Genomic DNA, 18228 nt, shown 5'->3' on the forward strand with positions numbered 1-18228 from the left:
CAATTTTGACGTCATTTGTCAGCAAATGTTCTCCATGCCACTTTTTCATGTGTTTCTCCAGGGTGCTGTAAACACTGAAGGGCATCTGGCAAATGTCGCAGCGGTAGACCTCCTTCCCTATCTGGCCATGCGTTTTCATATGGCGCGTCAGCTTACTGCTCTGGGCACATGCATAGTTGCAGAGCTCGCATTTGTAAGGCCGCTCTCCAGTGTGGCTCCGACGGTGCACCGTCAAATTGCTGCAGTTCTTAAAGACCTTGCCACAGTACTCACATGTATCGCTCCTGCGCCCTTCCTTCGAACTGGGTCGCCCGGGGCCGGGACCGCTGATGTGGGGGGTGCTGCCTCCGCTCGCCGTGCCGCTGCGCCCTGAGAGCCCCCCGTCCAGCATGTCCCCCGGCGGGGTGGAGAAACGCAGGCTCCCGTTCTCCGACGAGTGCTCGGAAGAGGTCGCAAAGGGGGATTGTCGGGAGTCTGTGAATCCGAGGAACGGATCCTTCATGAAGTGCCGCGATGCTGCGTACCCTACCAGCCACTGGGAGTAAACGTTTTCGGAAGGTATTATCGTTGCTGGTGGCAAGTCCAAATCTTTCTCTACCTTTATTCTTTTAGAGGAATTGTTTAAGCTGGGGCTCGTGATAGGCGTTGGCTTGCGGGGGAACAAGTTTGGGAAGGGTTCGCCCGGGCCAAAGTTTCTTCCATTGACCGTCCCTTCCTCAGTGCGGTCCAGCTCTCCTACCACTGAGTCTTCATCGCCTGGATCTCTCTGACAGAGGTCTCGAGGACACAAGTCTCGCTGGTCAGAAGACCTTTTCATGAAGCTACTCCTCTTCTGTTTTTCAGCTAGCATGTCGTTATATTGCTGGATGGCACCTAGACTTACATTCTCGATGACTTTTCCCAGGACGAGGGATTTCTCGTCCGGCAGCGACTTGGAGCCGTTTTCTCGGTTACGACTCAGCTCCGAGTCCATGCTGAAGCTCGACTCTGGCCGGCTCTCATTTTCGAGCTCCTCTTCCTCCTCCTCCTCCTCTTCCTCTTCTTCATTGTCATGGCCCAGGGAAGGATCGCTCTCGTTCCTGAAATCTGCCTCACTGGATTTCAGTCCCTCTCCAGTAAGCTCGCTTGTGCCCGGCTCGGGGGAACTAGTGGTGGACAGTCCATCGTCTGACCTGCCCGTCATGGAGCCAGCTTTATGCATATGTGTTTTCATGTGGCGTTTTAGCTTGCTGGCCTGGGAGCAAGCGTGGTCACAGAGCTGACACTTGTAGGGCTTTTCTCCTGTGTGGCTGCGCCGGTGCACGATAAGGTTACTCTGGAACTTGAATGTTTTCCCACAAAATTCACAGGACTTGCTCTTGGCCTGAGGCTGGGGAGGCGTAGTGCTGCTGGGGGGCATGGGGGGCAGTGGTGGGGTGCTCAAAAAAGGTGATTTAGGACTCGGCTGGAAAGGATTCAACAGGCGATGCATAGGGTTGGTGCGACTGGGTGAGACTGGCGGAGGGGTGGAACTGTTTCCTGCCAGCTCTCGAAGCCTTCTGGAGAAATCCATCGCTGGGGACTCAATTGCCATGGGGTTTAAACGCATAACTCTGTCAAAGGCACTGGGATGCTGGGCAACTAACCCCATTTCTTCGGCACTAAGGCGATGTGGATCCAGATGATGACGAGGCGGTGGGCTGAACAGCGGAGGCGTGTTTGGGAGCCGACCCTCACCAAAGCCAGGGTGTTCACGCAAGATGGGTCCTGTCATCCGCAAAAGATTGAAAGGGTTGTTGTCTCCAAGGAAATTCATCAACGGGGACTGTGCAACAGTCTCCGGTCCCAGAGGAGGAGGGATGGTGATGCGTGGAGTAAGGGAACTGTTTGAAGGGCTTGTTTCCAGGTAGATGCGGAATCCATGTGTGTTCTGGGCATGCTGAAGCAAGAACCAAGCGCTATTAAAAGGCTGCTTGCATGTTGTGCAAATATAGCTTGAAGGCTCATCTTTACCTATAGAAGAAAAACAGAAAGAACACTCAAAAAATAATAAAGCGGAGAACATTTAAATACAGTTGGCATGCGCTTTATTTTGCTAACACATTTCCTCCTTGGCATTTCTGAAAGAAGGACTTAATTGCAATGTATTGACTGATATAAATTGTTGAACAGCACATTTACTCACCACACTTATTCACTTAACATGCATGACAAATATCACACATACGCATTGGTGCTATATACGTTTATATCCTCTAACCTGCAAATAAAACCTTCCTTTATGACGCATAAGGATCCAAATCCTTTCAAGTGTTTCTTCCACAAACAGGAATTTGTTTCAAGGGATTTATGACTACAGCCGAAAACCAAGGAAAACGCAGTGTGGTAGGTTTTGCAAGGCACCTGCAAGGAGCTTCAGTGTCATTTCCACTCTTTCATTTTATATTTTTATCTAATTCATGCAGCAGTCTCCTGAGATCTTGCTGAATTTAATTTATACATGCTTCAGTCATGCCAGCATTTCCATTTTTAAAATACTATGTAGGTATTTAGCTGCGCAAGTCCTATTCAAGTCAACGGGAGCTTGGAAAACGTACCCTTGCATAAACCACTTTGACATTCTTTTCGCCAAAACACCAAGAAGCCACTCAAATGAAACATCCGGTAATCAAAGCCGACAGCACAGTTGCAATTAACAGTAACAAATGTCGGGCCGTGCTTGAACTGGGTCCCAAGAATTTCTGAGCCTGAGCCTGCCCTCCAATGCAGAAATGCTCACCGGAGCCAAAAACGTTGTTCTGTTTGCCTTTCTAGCCTCTTTGAACAACTGCATAAAGGTGGAAAGCATTCCTTTAACCTTGATTCAGCTTTACATAAAGGACAGGTGTGGACAAGTCTGCACTACAGTCATAATTTTGCTCGCTAGAAAATTCCAGTCCTGGGCACAATATAAACTATGTGCTATCTTCAAAAAGCACATCCTCCCCCCCTCTCCCCCCCCTCCTTTTTTCAATGCCTCTGCAAGTCTCTGATAAATCCATAAATATGTGTCAACTTGAAAATAATGATCTGGGATTTGATTGGGGTTTGTTTGTTATTTTTAAATGAGGGGGAGGTTTCCGGAAAAACAACTACCTGTTTTGGAAAATCTAAAACTACTTTCTTGTTTGTTTGTTTGTTTACGAAAGCACATATTTTGGCTAGCGATGGCCCTGCTGCACCTACAGGCACTAAACTTCCTAAAAGTTCAAAACCTGAACCAAGCTGCTCCGTATCTGCATAATGACCCTAACGAAGCCGGCTCCCAGCCTCTCTGCAGGAGCTCAGATCCTGAGCTGAACTACACAACCCCTTTCTAAGCAGGGGGGGGGAAACTGCGATTCACAAAAGCCTGTTGCTTGAGCTTGAAAATGAAAGAGTTTATGAGGTGAACAGCATCGTATTATCAAAACTACCTCTGTAAAGAGGCCTGACTCACAGCAGTCAAAAAAAAAAAAAATAGAAAAAAAATTTAAACTCGGGCACATGAGATGAGGCAGGATTGCTGCTGACTAAATTCCCCTCTTCTGGCTGTCGCAGGAACGGCTGCCGCTAACAAAACCTACAAAACCTTAGACAAGGAGGCTAGAAGATTATCTGCCTACCTATCAGCCTGTCAGTCTATCTAATCTTATCACCTAATGCACATCCATAAAAGCGTAAAGGGAAGAGCATCTATCAGGTTGAGACTTATTTACAAAGGAAGGTGATAAATGCGGCGCAGCTCCTCACGCTCCTATTGATTTAGTAGGGCTATTGCTGCGGAGAGCAGCTTCAGACCCCGATTTTGGAGAAGCTGGCTCTCCACAGCCAGGAAAAAAACATACACGACACGGCGAGCCTTTCTGCCCGGCTGACACAGCCCCCATGCCCCAGCCCTGAGCGCTGCGTTGGACAGGAGAGACCCGGTTGCTTTGATTAGTCTCTAACAACCGCTATTGGAAAAAACCCCCACAAATTTGGGAACTGTACTCGGCTTGGAATAAGTGCTCATAACTGCTATTGACATTAATGAAAGCCACATACAAACACAGAAAGGAACTGATACATTATCCCTTAAAAAATCTCCTCAGTGCTGAGGCAGTTAGGGAGTTTTATGTCAGCTCTGCAGCCAAAGCAACAGTAAATGCTCCCATTATTACTTCAAATATTTAAATTTCTGTTTCTTACAAAAATATGATGAAAATGTCTAGACCTTTAACTTTTCTTGAACGGCAACATGTGTAGTATAAAAAGTGACAGAAATCACTGAAGCAGACTAAAGTATATAACATACTCTGTCAAAAGCTTTTTTTAACAATATGTTTTACCTCAGCTCACCCTAGAATAGATTTTAATAAAGCCCCTTCTGAAGTGTGATCTAATAGCAAATGAAGTGCAGCATCTTACAAGGTCATATATCTTCAAATTAAAGAGTGCTCTGCACCCTTCACCTTCATTTTATCCACTCTAATTAATCGATTTATTACCCACAGCTGTTCAATTCTTCCTTTTTTAAAGTCACAGCATGCATTCTTTTTTGTTGTGGGGTTTTTTTTCGTTAAAAAAATAAAGTGTGTGAGTGTGTGCATGCATTCTCCTTGCTTCCCTCAAGAGCTGACAGGAGGAAGAAAGCAGCTGTGTATTAGATGATGGTGACGACGACAACAGCAACACGTTTACTTCAGCTAAGGCACATACGTAAGGAGAAAAATTCCTGAGCAGGCTGAGGATCAAGGCCAATCTAAAACTGAAATGGCTGATTAAAAAAATTACCCTCAAAATGGCAGCTGGCTGGATGCTTGCTACTACATGTTACGTGGAACTGAGATGGTTTGTTTTGTTTTGTTCTCCAAAACTTCGTCTCCGTGAAATTCAAGTGAGGAAAGTAAATCCCCTTCCTTTTTAGGTTTATTTCAAACAGAGCAAATTAGGGCTATTAGTGATCTAAGATTTACAAGCTAACACTCATAAAACAGTCTTCTCTTCCTTTTTGTTTTGTTTAGCTTTTATGCTCCTTAATGCTCCTCTTCAGGAGACCCCAACATGATGGCAAAACTGACTGCAGGCTACCTGACTACCGGTCTCTGACTGCTTCATGTGTGTTCGTGCCTGTGTATACATATATTTTAACTTTCACAGCCCTCAAATACTCTCCCCAGACTCCCCATTTTAAAAAAAAAAAAAAATGAAAAAAAAATAGAATAAAATGTTCATTTCCATATTATCACTTCATGGTTATCTTGCCTAGAAGTTGCCCTGAGCAGTGTAGATGCTCACTTTTAAGAACAGAACAATGTCAAAAAGTCTTTGAAGATCCACTCCGAACATTTTTATATTCAAAAACTTGCTAAATATTTTAAACATGCCCAGAAACAGCCATGTATTGCTCGAGAATGATCTTTATATTTAATAATGCAGTGCACCTACACTATAAAACTCTTTGTTATAAGGCTACTTTTGATATATGGCGATCTTAATCCCTTGCCACCTGCACTGAAGTCTGTCTAAATACCCACTTTATGACAACTAGCTATATAGGCTTTGCCATATGCAGTCTTTATCACTTTAGCATGTGCTTGACTTAGAGCATGCGAGTAATCAACATCAGTGAAACTTAAGCATAGGCTGAAGTGCTCTGTTGGATAGCGATGAAATTATTCATGTGCTTAGAGTTAAGCACAAGCCAAGACTTCATTAATACTGTTCAATGAATTGCACATGGATTCAACCCTACAGTCTGTAACCAGGCAGGATTTTCGGGGCTGATGGCTCAAGTATAATTTTTTCATCTTTACATTGGTTGGTAAATACGGTGTACGTATTGAGGTGAGACATCCAGGCCACAAGTCCTGAGCAGTCAATAGTAACTTCAAGGTTGCACTAAAGCCAAACAAATACCGCCACTGGAGTTCAGACATGAGACAGGTTTGTAGGGCTACAGAGACACCAGCGTAGAGGTTCAGAAATACTGATTTGAAAGTGAGGAAGGACTGTGAAATTAAAGAATGAGAGGACTGGGGTAAACCTTAAGGGTTACTCTTGTCCCATTCCTGACCCAAGGGATGTCCATATATATGCATCTATTCATATCTACAGCAGATGCTCCAGTATCCCACTTCAAAGGCCAGATGGAGAGTCTACAACTTTCCCAAAGTCTACTGCATTCTTTCTCTCTTTTAACATCATGAAGGTTCCCCAAATGCCTAATCTAAATCTTTCTTCCTGCAATTTAAGATCATAATATTTTGTCCTACCTACATGCACATGAAAAATATAGGAAGCAATTTGGTCTGCACCTCACATACAGATATCACCCAGCCCAGTGATTTGCAGTTGAACCACTTCATGTCTTTTAGCACCTCCTTCTCTCAACTTGGTTCGGAAATGCCAAGCAAGAGAGAATTCACCATGTACCAGAGTAGCCTGTAGCAATGGTTGACTATCCTCAGTATTAAAAATCTGTCTTCTTTCCAATTCAGATTACTGAGTTCAACTGCCAACCGCTAGATCTTGTTATGTTTTTATCTGGTAGATTAGAAATCTCTCTAGTATCTTCTCCCTAAACAGGTAATTATAAACTATAAACCTACTGAACACTCTTGCCTTTTCTGCTTACTATGACAAAAGATGGTCTTTTCCAGAAATATTAAAATGTGTTCCCTCCATTACTGCGTGACAGATTATGTTCCGTGCCAAATGTCAAAGCAATAACAAGCTTTCTTCTCTTTCATGAACGCCACAAAACAAAGTTAAGTGCAGATCCTGCCTCCCAAATTCTGCCCTTACAGGGGGCAGTGAGAAAAGCCAGGGGGGTTTGCACAGCCCAGAACAAGAGTAGCGTGGGTCTGTGGACATTCACCCTCCTGCACCAGGCAGCCTGAATCCCCCCACTTATCTGTCCTCTGCAGCCTGACCTGTATCATTTAGCAATACGCAGATCTTCCTTGCCCAGTTGGTACATGACTTTCTATATACCCTGAATGCTGAGTGCCTTTGCCCCGGAGAGAAATTTCCCTCAAAATATCCCCAGTTATTCTGGATACTATCAAACAATAATCAGTGTGAGATAAGAACTGTTGAGAATTCATTATTTTCTGCTGGGCTGCAGTGACATCCAGTGCCTTACGATTCCTCCCCTCAGCATGCCTGAATAATTCCATTAGCTCAAACAGAGAATGAGCTCCCCCCCTTTTTAATCACCCACCCATAACCCCTGCCAGGACTGCGGTGAGGACCTGCAGGCAGGTACGCATAACCACTGCCATTCTTTACCTCTAGCAATACTTTCCAGATAATGTTTCTGGTTCCCTTTACAAAGTTACAAGAGCAGCAATAAAAATGTTAAGGAATTTTAATGCTGCTTTACTGCACCTTTAGAAGTTCAGGAAAAGTAGAAACTTGCAAGCTTGAAAGAAAGGACACCTTTTATTGTAGCACTCAGGAACAGACATGTATCAGGTTCCTGCAATCTTTCCACCAATGTTACTCTCTTCTCCACCACTTGATTTTTAATGAGCATTTAAATAATTACTCCTTGTTATTATGATGGTTACTCTAATAATACCAATAAAGGTAGCGTGGATGCTCCATAAAAAACACACCTTTAATTGAATTATTATTAAATTAAAATGCCATAATTGAGAACACTTGTTTAACAAGTCTCCTTATAAGACCAGCTGACATTAAAGAGAAGGGCATTAAATACTGGAAAGATTTAGTGTTTCACAGTGAAGAAAATACATGGTTATACACGGTTTGACAGGTCACCTAGACAAGGGCCAAATATTTTCCAGGTGTCTGCATTGTGGATCTGCAGTGTGAACTATATCGGTTCATACCCGTTGCTTGACTGGGTATGCAAAAATAAGTCTAATATAGGTATTTCTGCCAAAGAGGTTTTGTAAGCCATATGACCACTCTGAATTATCCAAGTTAGCAAGAACATTTACTTACATATGTTTATGATTGAATAAACATATGCTGAGCACACCCAATATCAATAGTTTTACCCTCCCTACACTCCCTGGGGTGTTTGGAAGCGCTGCTACCTCCACTTCAGAGGAACTGACAGTCTCAATAAAAAAGACACAACTGTGAAGGAGGGTCCAAACCTGGATGAAGATCACCAGTCCAATGCTAGTCAGTAGTTTTAAACACCAAACCCGAAGGAACCATTTCTCTTTATAGCTCTCTTCATTTTAATTTTCTTTTGATGGCAACATGAGCTGAAGACGTAAAACAAGCACAACTCCTCCATCCATCCCCAGAGCTAACACAGTGCATCCATCCCTACACTGCCTTGTCTAAAGAAAGGGCTTGAGAGAGTCTTGCAGCACATCCTGCTGAGGGTGATGAGGACTATCACCGAGAATTCATAAAGGAAGCATCAACCGGCAACTAAAGTTGGTGTTTTATGACCTAGGAAGACGCCTGCAGTCTCACAACCTAAGCACCTCCAATTCTCCACTCAGATAAACAGCCACTCTCTCTCGTAAAGCTCAGCCAACCTGAAGTGCATCTCAGTCAAGAAGAGGAGATGAAGGTTTAGGTGCAAGAGCCCAAGCACGAGGGGCCACAGAGCCTGTCATCATCTGGAAATGGGGAATCTCAGGAGGAGGTCGGTGAAAGGAAAGAATGTGACAAGGAAACAAAAATGAAATGTTTTCCAGAGGTGGATGGAAAAATAAGAGTGTCTGAAGAAAGGAGGAGAAGTAACCGCGAAGTGTTACTTCTCAGTAACAGAATCCTGTTTCCTCCCATACTAGGCCCTGTTCTCTTTTTCTACCTCGCCTCTTGAATAGCCTATCTCCCCGAGTGCCATCTTCAAACAGAAGAAAAATCACGACTTCATGTAACATTCTTCTCCCACACACTGCCTGCCTGTTTTACAGCTTTCTCCACCCTGTTTCTACCTTGACTAGTGAGATTGCACGTTCTCTACAGAGATTATGCAAGAAGCTTTATGCCAAGAAAACCTACAAACCCCACAAGACCCTCTCACTCCCAGCACTGATTTTAATTAGCGATGCGAATATTCTCGAGAGCATTTTCTACCTGTTGCAAAAGATCTACAATAACACTGGCTGACACCAATATTAAAATATATTAATATTACACTACTATTAGTAATGTGCTACTCTTTCTATGCTAAAGCCAACTGCCAAACTCTGGTGGATTAAACACTGTCCCACTTTTGGGAGCCTATTTTATTTTTCTGAAGCCATTTTTGCTTTTCAGCAGTGCTCCTTTTCTATTAGGTAGTACTGCAAATTGTCTGTTTACAAGAATTATCATTCTTGTAATAATAAATACCTTTTTTTTGTCAAATGAACTACTTTATCATGTGAGTGGAAAACCAAACAGATTAATTACCAATCACATAGTCGAGAAGTCAGACTGTCATGCTGTCTATAGCCAATCCCTTCATAATGCCAAGAACAAAGAGCACGAATCCTTGAAAGATTTAGAGATACCAATCTGATACCTTAAAATCATACTCTTAGCCAAACTCTGATTTGAATTACCCTGCTATGAATTCAAAGTAGCTTCGATGACCACCACTGCAGACTTCAAATTTTTCCAGATAAGCTTCACCAGGTTATCACAACCAAGGATCTTAACTAGGCTTATATGAATATACCAAGTTGTGATTACTTTTTTTTTCATTAAACGGTCCCCAGAAGCACTTTATATGTCCTCTCTGGCATTTATGCTTACAAAAAAGGAGACTGCAGGCAGACTACAGCCATGCATAACACAAACAGATGCTTCCTGCTTCTTAATGGACACAGGCGACCTTTGGCTGAAGATGCAGCTTGTGTTCAATAGTCCCATTTTCTGTGAGACTTAATCATACCTCAGATCTGTACTTCCAGATTCACATAAATGAGCCAAATGCACAGCTCAGTTTAATTTCTAGTGCATTACAAAATGGCAATGTTATATTTTTAGGTATGAAATGTCAATAGTCATTTTGGGCGACTTCCTTCTGGATGTCCAATTTCTCATTCCTTAAAAGAGTTTGTGGCTTACTGGAAGTTAATGTTCAGGCTACAGAAGTATAAGAAGTGCTTTTACTTAGCAGAGAAAAAGAAAGAAAAATGCTCAGCAAAATGCTCACGACACGGGGATTTTGACCCAGAAGCACTATGAAAATGGAAGATAAAAAACATGTTTGTCATCTCTGAACACCTTCTTCTAATTGGTGTTAAATTCTAAAATACAAAGGCAATTTATAACGCAGAGAAAGGGAGAAGTGTGAAAAGTAAGGAGCAAACAGGAAAATCAATATTAAAAGATCAATAGTGAATGAGTTAACTTTTAAATGAGCCCTTTGTGATACAAGTTTCAATTGACTCCACCTTTAGCATCTAAACAGCTTTGTGTCTTTTAGTTAGTTCCTCTGAGCCCAAGACATCAGCTAGCAGATTGAAAGGATGCTTTACAAACCTGTTGTACAAAACTGAAAACTATCAGTGAAAATGAGGAATGTAATAGGACTACCCGTGGCTGGTGGTTTAATATATAGGATCCCATTTACAGCATTCATGAAAAACCCTTGTACTGCTCAAGGACACTTTTAGGCCTTTTCTTTGCATAAGGTATTCAAATGCATTTGAAATAATGTCAGTCTTTTCTACAACATATGAAATATGCCAGCAGCTTCCCTTTAAATCGGTTTCCTGTAAGTAGTTTTGTTTGAAAACTGGCAAGGGCTGGGATTTTTTTTTTTTTTCCCACAGACTTTTCTAAGGTGCCATTTTCTCATCTAACAAGCAAGAATTCTCAGTAATCTGAATAGGAACTTAAAGGAGGATACATAAAGGAAATTGTCCATGTCATATAATGGAAAAATAAAGAGTAAATTAGGAAACAATAAAAAAAGCCAAAGGGTGAAAACAAATTTTCCTGTTTTTTTCCCCAGGAGTACTTCAGTCTGTTTTACTACAACTATTTCTTAAGGGTATTAGGTGCCTATTCATAGTTAGTAAATGAAATAGCATTTTTGTTTTAATTCATTGCTTCTTTAACAAATGCTAACTCCCATCTCTGCTTCTTTAAATCCACAAAATCTCCACATTCAATCCTAAGAAGTATTATAAAGGCTGTAAATCTTGTTTTAATGGAATGTACATTTAGCTATGAGGAGATAATTGACGTTATGGAGGGCCTAGATGCTGAATTATATAGGTTATCTAATACAAAGGGGACTCATTACCGAAGCACTACAAACAAGTAGTAATATATGTATATTGTTCTGAGTGGCGTTATAGCAAAAGTGTTCGGGTCTGCAGGGATTTATAAAACACAAGAAAACAGCAGACATGCACTTGTAAATTTGTCTCATTTGTCTCTGAAGTTAAAGGTTATTCCCTTGATCTGAATTTGTAATAAAAACATGCTAGACTAAGGTTTGTAGAGAATGTTTGAATATGTAAATTGTGTATAATGATAGGCAATTATAGGGTAAAAACTGGACCTTATGAATGTTACAGAATTGCATGGAGCATCAAAGTATTTTCCTTCAGATGAAATATTTATCTTTTATGCATGTTATAAGCACTTTTTCAAAGGTATTCAGCAACCTATTTGAGTGGAGAGTTGACAAAAATCAAACCATTATAACCAACTAAGACTGTGGGCTTGTGCACAGGAGAAGCCACAGCTTTTTACAAAATATACATAATAAATCTCTTGAACTAATGGTTCCGGAGATGGATCCTCAAGGACAAGTTCCACTGATTTTCCCTCCCTTAGATGAAAGCTGGTCAGACGTTTCTGGATTTTTTTTTTAAGAAGATGTGGGGGTGGAAGTGTGGGGAGGGAGACTGGGGAGAATAACTAGGTAAGAATGTGAATTTTCTTGGACTGATTCAATGAAGCCCCATTTCCCCTTCAGTTCGTTGGCTGCAGTTTTCAGGGAATAATGCAAAAAAGAAAAAAAAAAAAAAGGATGCTGCACCGAGACAGAAAGGAGTAAAGCCGGGAGATGATACTGTAGTTTATGCTACTGAAGATAAGGTTTTCTCCTTCTCTGAGCACGACAGTCTGTTCAGGTTAACCAACTGCAGTGTTAGAATAACTCCAGCCGACTTGTCACAGAGTACAAAAGTCATCAGCAACTGAATGTTCTTTTCTGCACCGCAATTAAGACGAATCAATACGACGTGCCACAAATGGTATTTTACTCTCAATAAGAACTCGGGCTGAGTTTATTCAGAATATTTTAGCGCTTCCCCAGGGGATTTTGGTCCGACGCAGATGGCAAATAAAGTACTCAGCCTAGGGCTAGAGCACATTATGCTAATTCTAACGTCAGATGTACTTTAATATACAGCTCTATTTAATCACCCCATTATTTCACATTTCCATATGAAAAACCTGCGGCACTTCTGCAGAGCTTTCACTCTGCGACAATGCCAGCTTCCTTCAACTAGCTCACTGCGAAAGAGAAAAGAAGACTGGTCATTCTCGCCAGTCAAAATGTTACAGTTTCAAAGTTTCAGTATTCCTGAATTTAAAGTGGGTCTTCCAGTGCAATTAGCAAATCGCTCAGCTAGAATGCTGATATGTACAAAATGCTAAGGAGGTGTGATTAAAAAAAAAATATAATAATAATAATAGCAGCCCTCCCTCTCTACCTCATCCGCTCGCGCACACAGACATAGGCAGGCGCACATCTCCAATCCGCCTGCAGAATGGTAATAATAAAAATAATGAAAATATTTTCATAGTGCAATTCAACCAATATTCTCCACACTTGTCACCAAAACACTGCTATTCCCGGCTGCACGGCTTCCGTTACGCAGAAGAACAGACATGGCTGGCACAGCTGCCAACCTACAGATGTCTCCGAATAAAACCTTCCTTGTGTATCAATTTTTGCCCGCAACAAACTACGCCTCTACTTAGGTTTAGAAGCCACGCACCTTCAGCGTGGGCCACTATCCAAATTAGCTGCAAATTTACCTTGATGCCACATCTCTGGTGACCACAGAATTCGAACCTATGGACTTGAAGGTAAAATGACTCAAAACTGGATTTACATTGAAAGGAATGAAGGAAAAAAACTTTGCTGTGGGGCTGTTTTTCAAGTCATGTAGGCTCCTGATGTGCAGACAGGGAAAGCAGAAGCAGTCCTTGGAGCACCTCTTCATCATCCAAGCTTTCCCTTCAGAGTAATGCTGTGAAGGAGCCTTAATTTAGCATTCAGGTACAGTCACCAGTGAAATGAGTTTCATGGTCTCAACACAATCTTCCCCCAGTTTGGCATAATTGGGGCTCCATGACAACTAGCACTGCACATCAGGGGGAGCCAGGTCACGACTGGATTATACCGAGCTGCTATTAGAAGAATGTACAAAGCTTAAGTCGATCATTTTTTTTTTAATCATTGCATTAAACCTACAACACATTTCACACAAAAAAAAAAAAAACACCTATTTGGGAAAAGACCTACTTTTTCCTCCTCCAACCACCCAATCTGCATCCTTTAAAAATTGTTCAGCAATGCATGCAGCAGGCAGCACCTGGGGCCAGATCTCACCTGGTTTCACTGTTACGCATCAACATTTAAAGATACAGCACTGCGCTGCTGTGCCTTGACACGGCATATGCCACAACTCCCATGTCCTAATTTGAACACAGCGGATGCTGTCCCTCACATTGAAGGCAGAAATGCTTACATTTTCAAGCTTTCTTTTATTTTTTATATGTATATATGTGTGTATGTGTGTGCGTGTGTGTGTGTGTGTATATATATACACACAAATACATATTTATATATAATTTGCTCTTTGTAAGACTGGTTATTAATACAGCACTGTGCACAAAGGAGAAAGGGGGGCTGAGTACAGGGCAGAGATCCATCCTTCCCCCAGCTATTCTGACTAGACCTTCAAAATCACAACTTAATCTTGAGAGAAGTGGATACAACAGTTTCACCGTACTGGAAGTTTTGCCTGAATGGTAAATAACAGCACAAGTTAATTTCATAAATTAGAGTAACTTTAAGATTTGTTAAGTAGAGAGTATTTCACCCTGAGTATGAGGAGTTAAATTCAAAAGAAGAAAAGGAAATGAATGTTTAATATCCCAATCCAAAGCCCACCAAAGTCAGTATGAATCTTTCCACTGGCTTCAACAGGCTCTGGATGAGGGTCTTCTTCCACACTGGGATTTGTTAATCTCAAGACACTGTCTTCAATGTAGGGATAAATCTGGTTTGTGGTAGTGTAGTTAAAAGAAGAGAACTGAGTTCACAGCAGTTATAAGCCTAAAGAACCCAGCTGTAAATATTTTAGAGGAATAAATGGAGACATATCTCATAAAGTATCTTTAGTTAAAAGAAAAACAGTTGAAATAGGAGAAATACATAAACTGAAATTAATCCCTGACAATTCTGTTTCTTTTCCTTATGCTGATATTATGTTGGTTTTTGGAAGAAAAAAAGGATAATAATAATTCTCGGTAGATCTATCCTATTTCTTTAGTTCACTTTACATAAACTGACTGCATTCTTAAACTCTGTTACTAAGAATTCTTTGAAAAAAATGTAGCAGAGTCTAGCAAAACGATTTTTTTTTAAGTAGCATATTTATTCTTGGCAATAAACAAATTTGTGGAATCCCATTCAATTTCCATCATTATGGAAATTTTTTTGAATGCCAGAATGTCTGCAGACACATCTCACACTAAAAGGTTCCTACAGGACTCAAAAGTCCAGTAAAGGAAAATCCCAGAATGGGTGAACAAAGAAGCAAAACGAGAAGCATTAAAAGTCTAAATATAGGGGGCAAGAGGGGGGAAAAGGGAAGGAGGAAGATATAAAACACTTTAGATGAAAAATAAAACCCATCAGTTACCCAGGTATCTTGGAAGTTGCTCTACATTAAGCAGTTAAATTGCAATCTATGACTATGAAGTTGCAAAAGATGAACCTCCAATCATACTTCCTGAAGTGCAAAGATAAAAATGCTAATTTTTGCTCCTTAAATAGGTGGTGGTTTATGCCACTACAACACTGCAGAAAATAATACCAATGTTGGCTCAAAAGAAGATCCTAAAAACTTCCTTTTTTATTTCCATACAATCCAGATTGATCACCTAAGAGAAGCATAATTAAACAATGCTAAGCATCCCAACCCCTTTGAGAATGTGCTGCCGAAAAATATTTTTAGAACAATCACTGTAGTAATTCTTCTTAGTTGTAGAAACACTCCAAATCAGAAAGTCAATTTTTCCTCTATTTGCAGAAGTGTGCTGGTTTTCACTGGAAAGGCGCCTGTGTTTTGTTTGGCTGCTGTTCATATACTGCCTTGGCAGGATTTCCTTGGATTGCTTACAGTGAACATTGCTCTTGCATACAGTAGCACTCCCATTTTAACCGTCCCAGCCACACGTTTTCTAATAACACACGGAGAGCTGCAAAATCCCTATAAGCGCAGCTCTTTAAAGCAGTAACAGAAGGGGGTGGGGGCGGAGGAGAGGAGCTGGGGGGGGAGGCTCTGCCCCTTCAAAATCCAGCGCTGCAAAACAGAGGATAGTCCTTTTAAAAAAAAAAAAAAAGAAAAAAAAAAACAGCTCTGAGAAGAGGGCCTGATTCAGCTGATTCACCGAATCTGATCTGCGCTGGCTGAGCTCCGAGCGGCACTCAATTGGGTCCTAAGTACCGTTTATTTTCTTTTTCTTTTTTTTTTTCCTTTTTAATTTTCCTCCCCTTCTGAGGGGCCTGCGGATAACTTAATAATTCCCGGTATTACCTTACGTGTCTGAGACCCTGCACCTGAGCCTGCGTTCCTCGTGCATCCCAATTTTCCGCCCCGTCAGGGGCAGGCTGGGGTGCCCGGGGAGCACAGGGAGTCCACTGTGGGAATCAAACGGGCAGGCGAGATGAAAGAGGAGGACATATATCTTGCTGAAATAGTCGCAGGAAACAAATGCAGCATTTCTACCTACGGCTGAGAGACAGAGAGAGAAAGCCAATAACAAAACCGTTATTCAGCTCCGTGCCCTTTACAAATAGGACTGACTTGTTAGTGGACAGCTGCGGCTCAGCCCCCCTCCACGCCATTCCAACTTGCTGCCTTTGCCACCCTGCTTTTGGAGATCGACGGCAATTTGCATCTCCATGCATCTCATTTCTCGTTAAGTAAGTTGATTAATTTGGGCAAGGGAAGTTGTCATTCAAAAAAAAAAAAAAAAAAAAAACCCAAACCAACCCAGAAATTTCCACTGGCATTATTGCTGCCTTTCAAAATTCCCTGACCTTCCCCCCCCCTCACCGCTCCAGCCCCCACTTCACACCTCTCTTTCTCCCTGTCCCTTTCTCCCCCCTTCCAGCTCTCTCCCTCCCTCTCCCTCTTTCTCCCCGTTGTTTACAAAGGTTTCATTATGTTTTCAACTAATCAGAAAGGCCTACTAATACACAATTAACATGTGACTATAAAAAAAATAGCTTCCAGAAGAAGGAAAAGTAATTAAGTAGAGAATGCTTTTCAGTAAGTGCTCGCTTTAACCCATCGTCAGAGAACAGAGTCTAGGTTAGTCCACAATGGATGGAACAGATGCCAAGGGCGAAATGTTAAAAGCAAATAAAAAAGGACATTATTTTCTTTGGGAATAATAACTATCAACGCCACAAAAACGAACATCAGACTGCAGTTGTTTTTATCTGACCTCCTCCGCTTTCCTCCACTTTTCTAAAGTGCCTTTTCTGTGTGTTTCATTAAAATAAATACAAAAATAAAGGTATCGTTTATTGCACCTTTGCTTCCAAGGTGACAGGAAACCAAGCAGCCAGCACCACCATCGAAATGGTACAGTGCTGTAAGTTATTAAAAAGATTTTACTTTAAAATATTTCAGGCCTGAACGTACAGGTAACCTAAGATCCCAGGGAAGCTGATGGGAATTCTGCCCAAGCAATGACAAGGGGTGTTGAACCCTCTGCAAGTTGTGCTGTGTTACCACAACATATAGGGACCGTAGGAGACAGTTTTAAAGGTTGTAGTGTTTGCAGCACTTCGGTTATTAACTTTGGATCTATCTGCTGAGACTGTCCTCAGCCTGAGAGCTGCCACACTGAAGACACGAGCATATTTATAACATACACCATATACATATATGTGTGTATGGGGGGGGAGGGCTAAATTAAAATGTTATCTAAATAGATTCAGCCTTTTTTTTTCTTTTTGATCCAGGGACTATCAAAATATGTCCAAATGCTGCCCGTGTTCTCAATGAATTCAGCTGACATCCACAGCAAAAATGGTTCCATTTGGAAAAATATATATTTCTCTCGATGTCTGTCCTTGGAGTGGAGCATTTGGGATATTTTTTATTTCTGTCCCCCTCCCTCCAACGAATTCTAAAACAAACAGACACTTAGTTCTGTGTTTTGAAAACCAAATTCTGCAATGAGCTGAATGTTTTCAAAAAACACCACTTTGGTCCCACTGAAATCAAGGGGGAGCCGAGGGGTGTTGAGAGGAACAGGTCCTCCAAAGTCACAAAGGACCACATGCAATAACAGCTCCTTTTCCTTACATTACCCCCCCCTCCCCCCCGCAATGAATTTATATTCCAAACTATGTATCACATACAGCGTATTTTTTACTATCCAAAATCCCATTAGTTTCATTGGCACTTTAGGTAATAAGATTTGCATGGTAAAAATTCCATTTCTATTAGATTGGGTCCATAGGACTCACCAGCCTGATATGATTGTCAGAGGAAAGGGAGGATCTGTGGGTTTGTTACAATATGAGGATTTGTCCACACAGAATTTGGCACCAGTTTAATCAAAAGGACTCACTTTAACCAGTGCAAAACCCCAGTGTAGCCTCTATTTCTGTCAGCTTAAAACTGGCTACATCAGGAAATTTCTCACTGCAAATTTATATAGGTATGCCAAAACAGGTCAGCCAAAGTGGGGTGGCAATCAGTTAAAACAATCTATACCCTAAAGTATTCCAGATTATCTGTCTGAAAGACCCTTTTAGTCAAACTAGTGGAAAAGGGGATGTTCAGGCCAGACCCAAATGCTGCATTGGCTTCACACAGGAAGCCTGTAAGAGAAATTATGGCATCCTGGGCTGGAACCTCGAGGTCTCTTTCAGGACAGAGTGAAATCAGAGAGATCCCATCAGCCAGCCGCTACTGCTCTTGCTCATATAAGATAAATTCTCTGGGTCATGCCCACAGGCAGGATCTCATTTTCAACCATGGC

The 18228-nt window shown here is 41.6% G+C and overlaps 1 protein-coding gene across 1 annotated transcript in view; it reads right to left on the bottom strand.

Moving 5' to 3' along the window:
- Position 1: 1 nt before the first annotated feature.
- The window catches only part of BCL11B (B-cell CLL/lymphoma 11B (zinc finger protein)), a gene marked incomplete at its 3' end in the record, with an annotated part of 91650 nt that continues 73423 nt past the window's right edge, over positions 2–18228 (bottom strand). Inside the window, exon 3 of the mRNA XM_009891077.1 lies at positions 2–1992. Coding sequence (XP_009889379.1) covers positions 2–1992 — 1991 coding nt within the window. The remainder of the gene's footprint in view (positions 1993–18228) is intronic.

Source organism: Charadrius vociferus, unplaced genomic scaffold, assembly GCF_000708025.1.
Source record: "Charadrius vociferus isolate BGI_N301 unplaced genomic scaffold, ASM70802v2 scaffold228, whole genome shotgun sequence".
In the NCBI taxonomy this organism is placed as follows: domain Eukaryota; kingdom Metazoa; phylum Chordata; class Aves; order Charadriiformes; family Charadriidae; genus Charadrius; species Charadrius vociferus.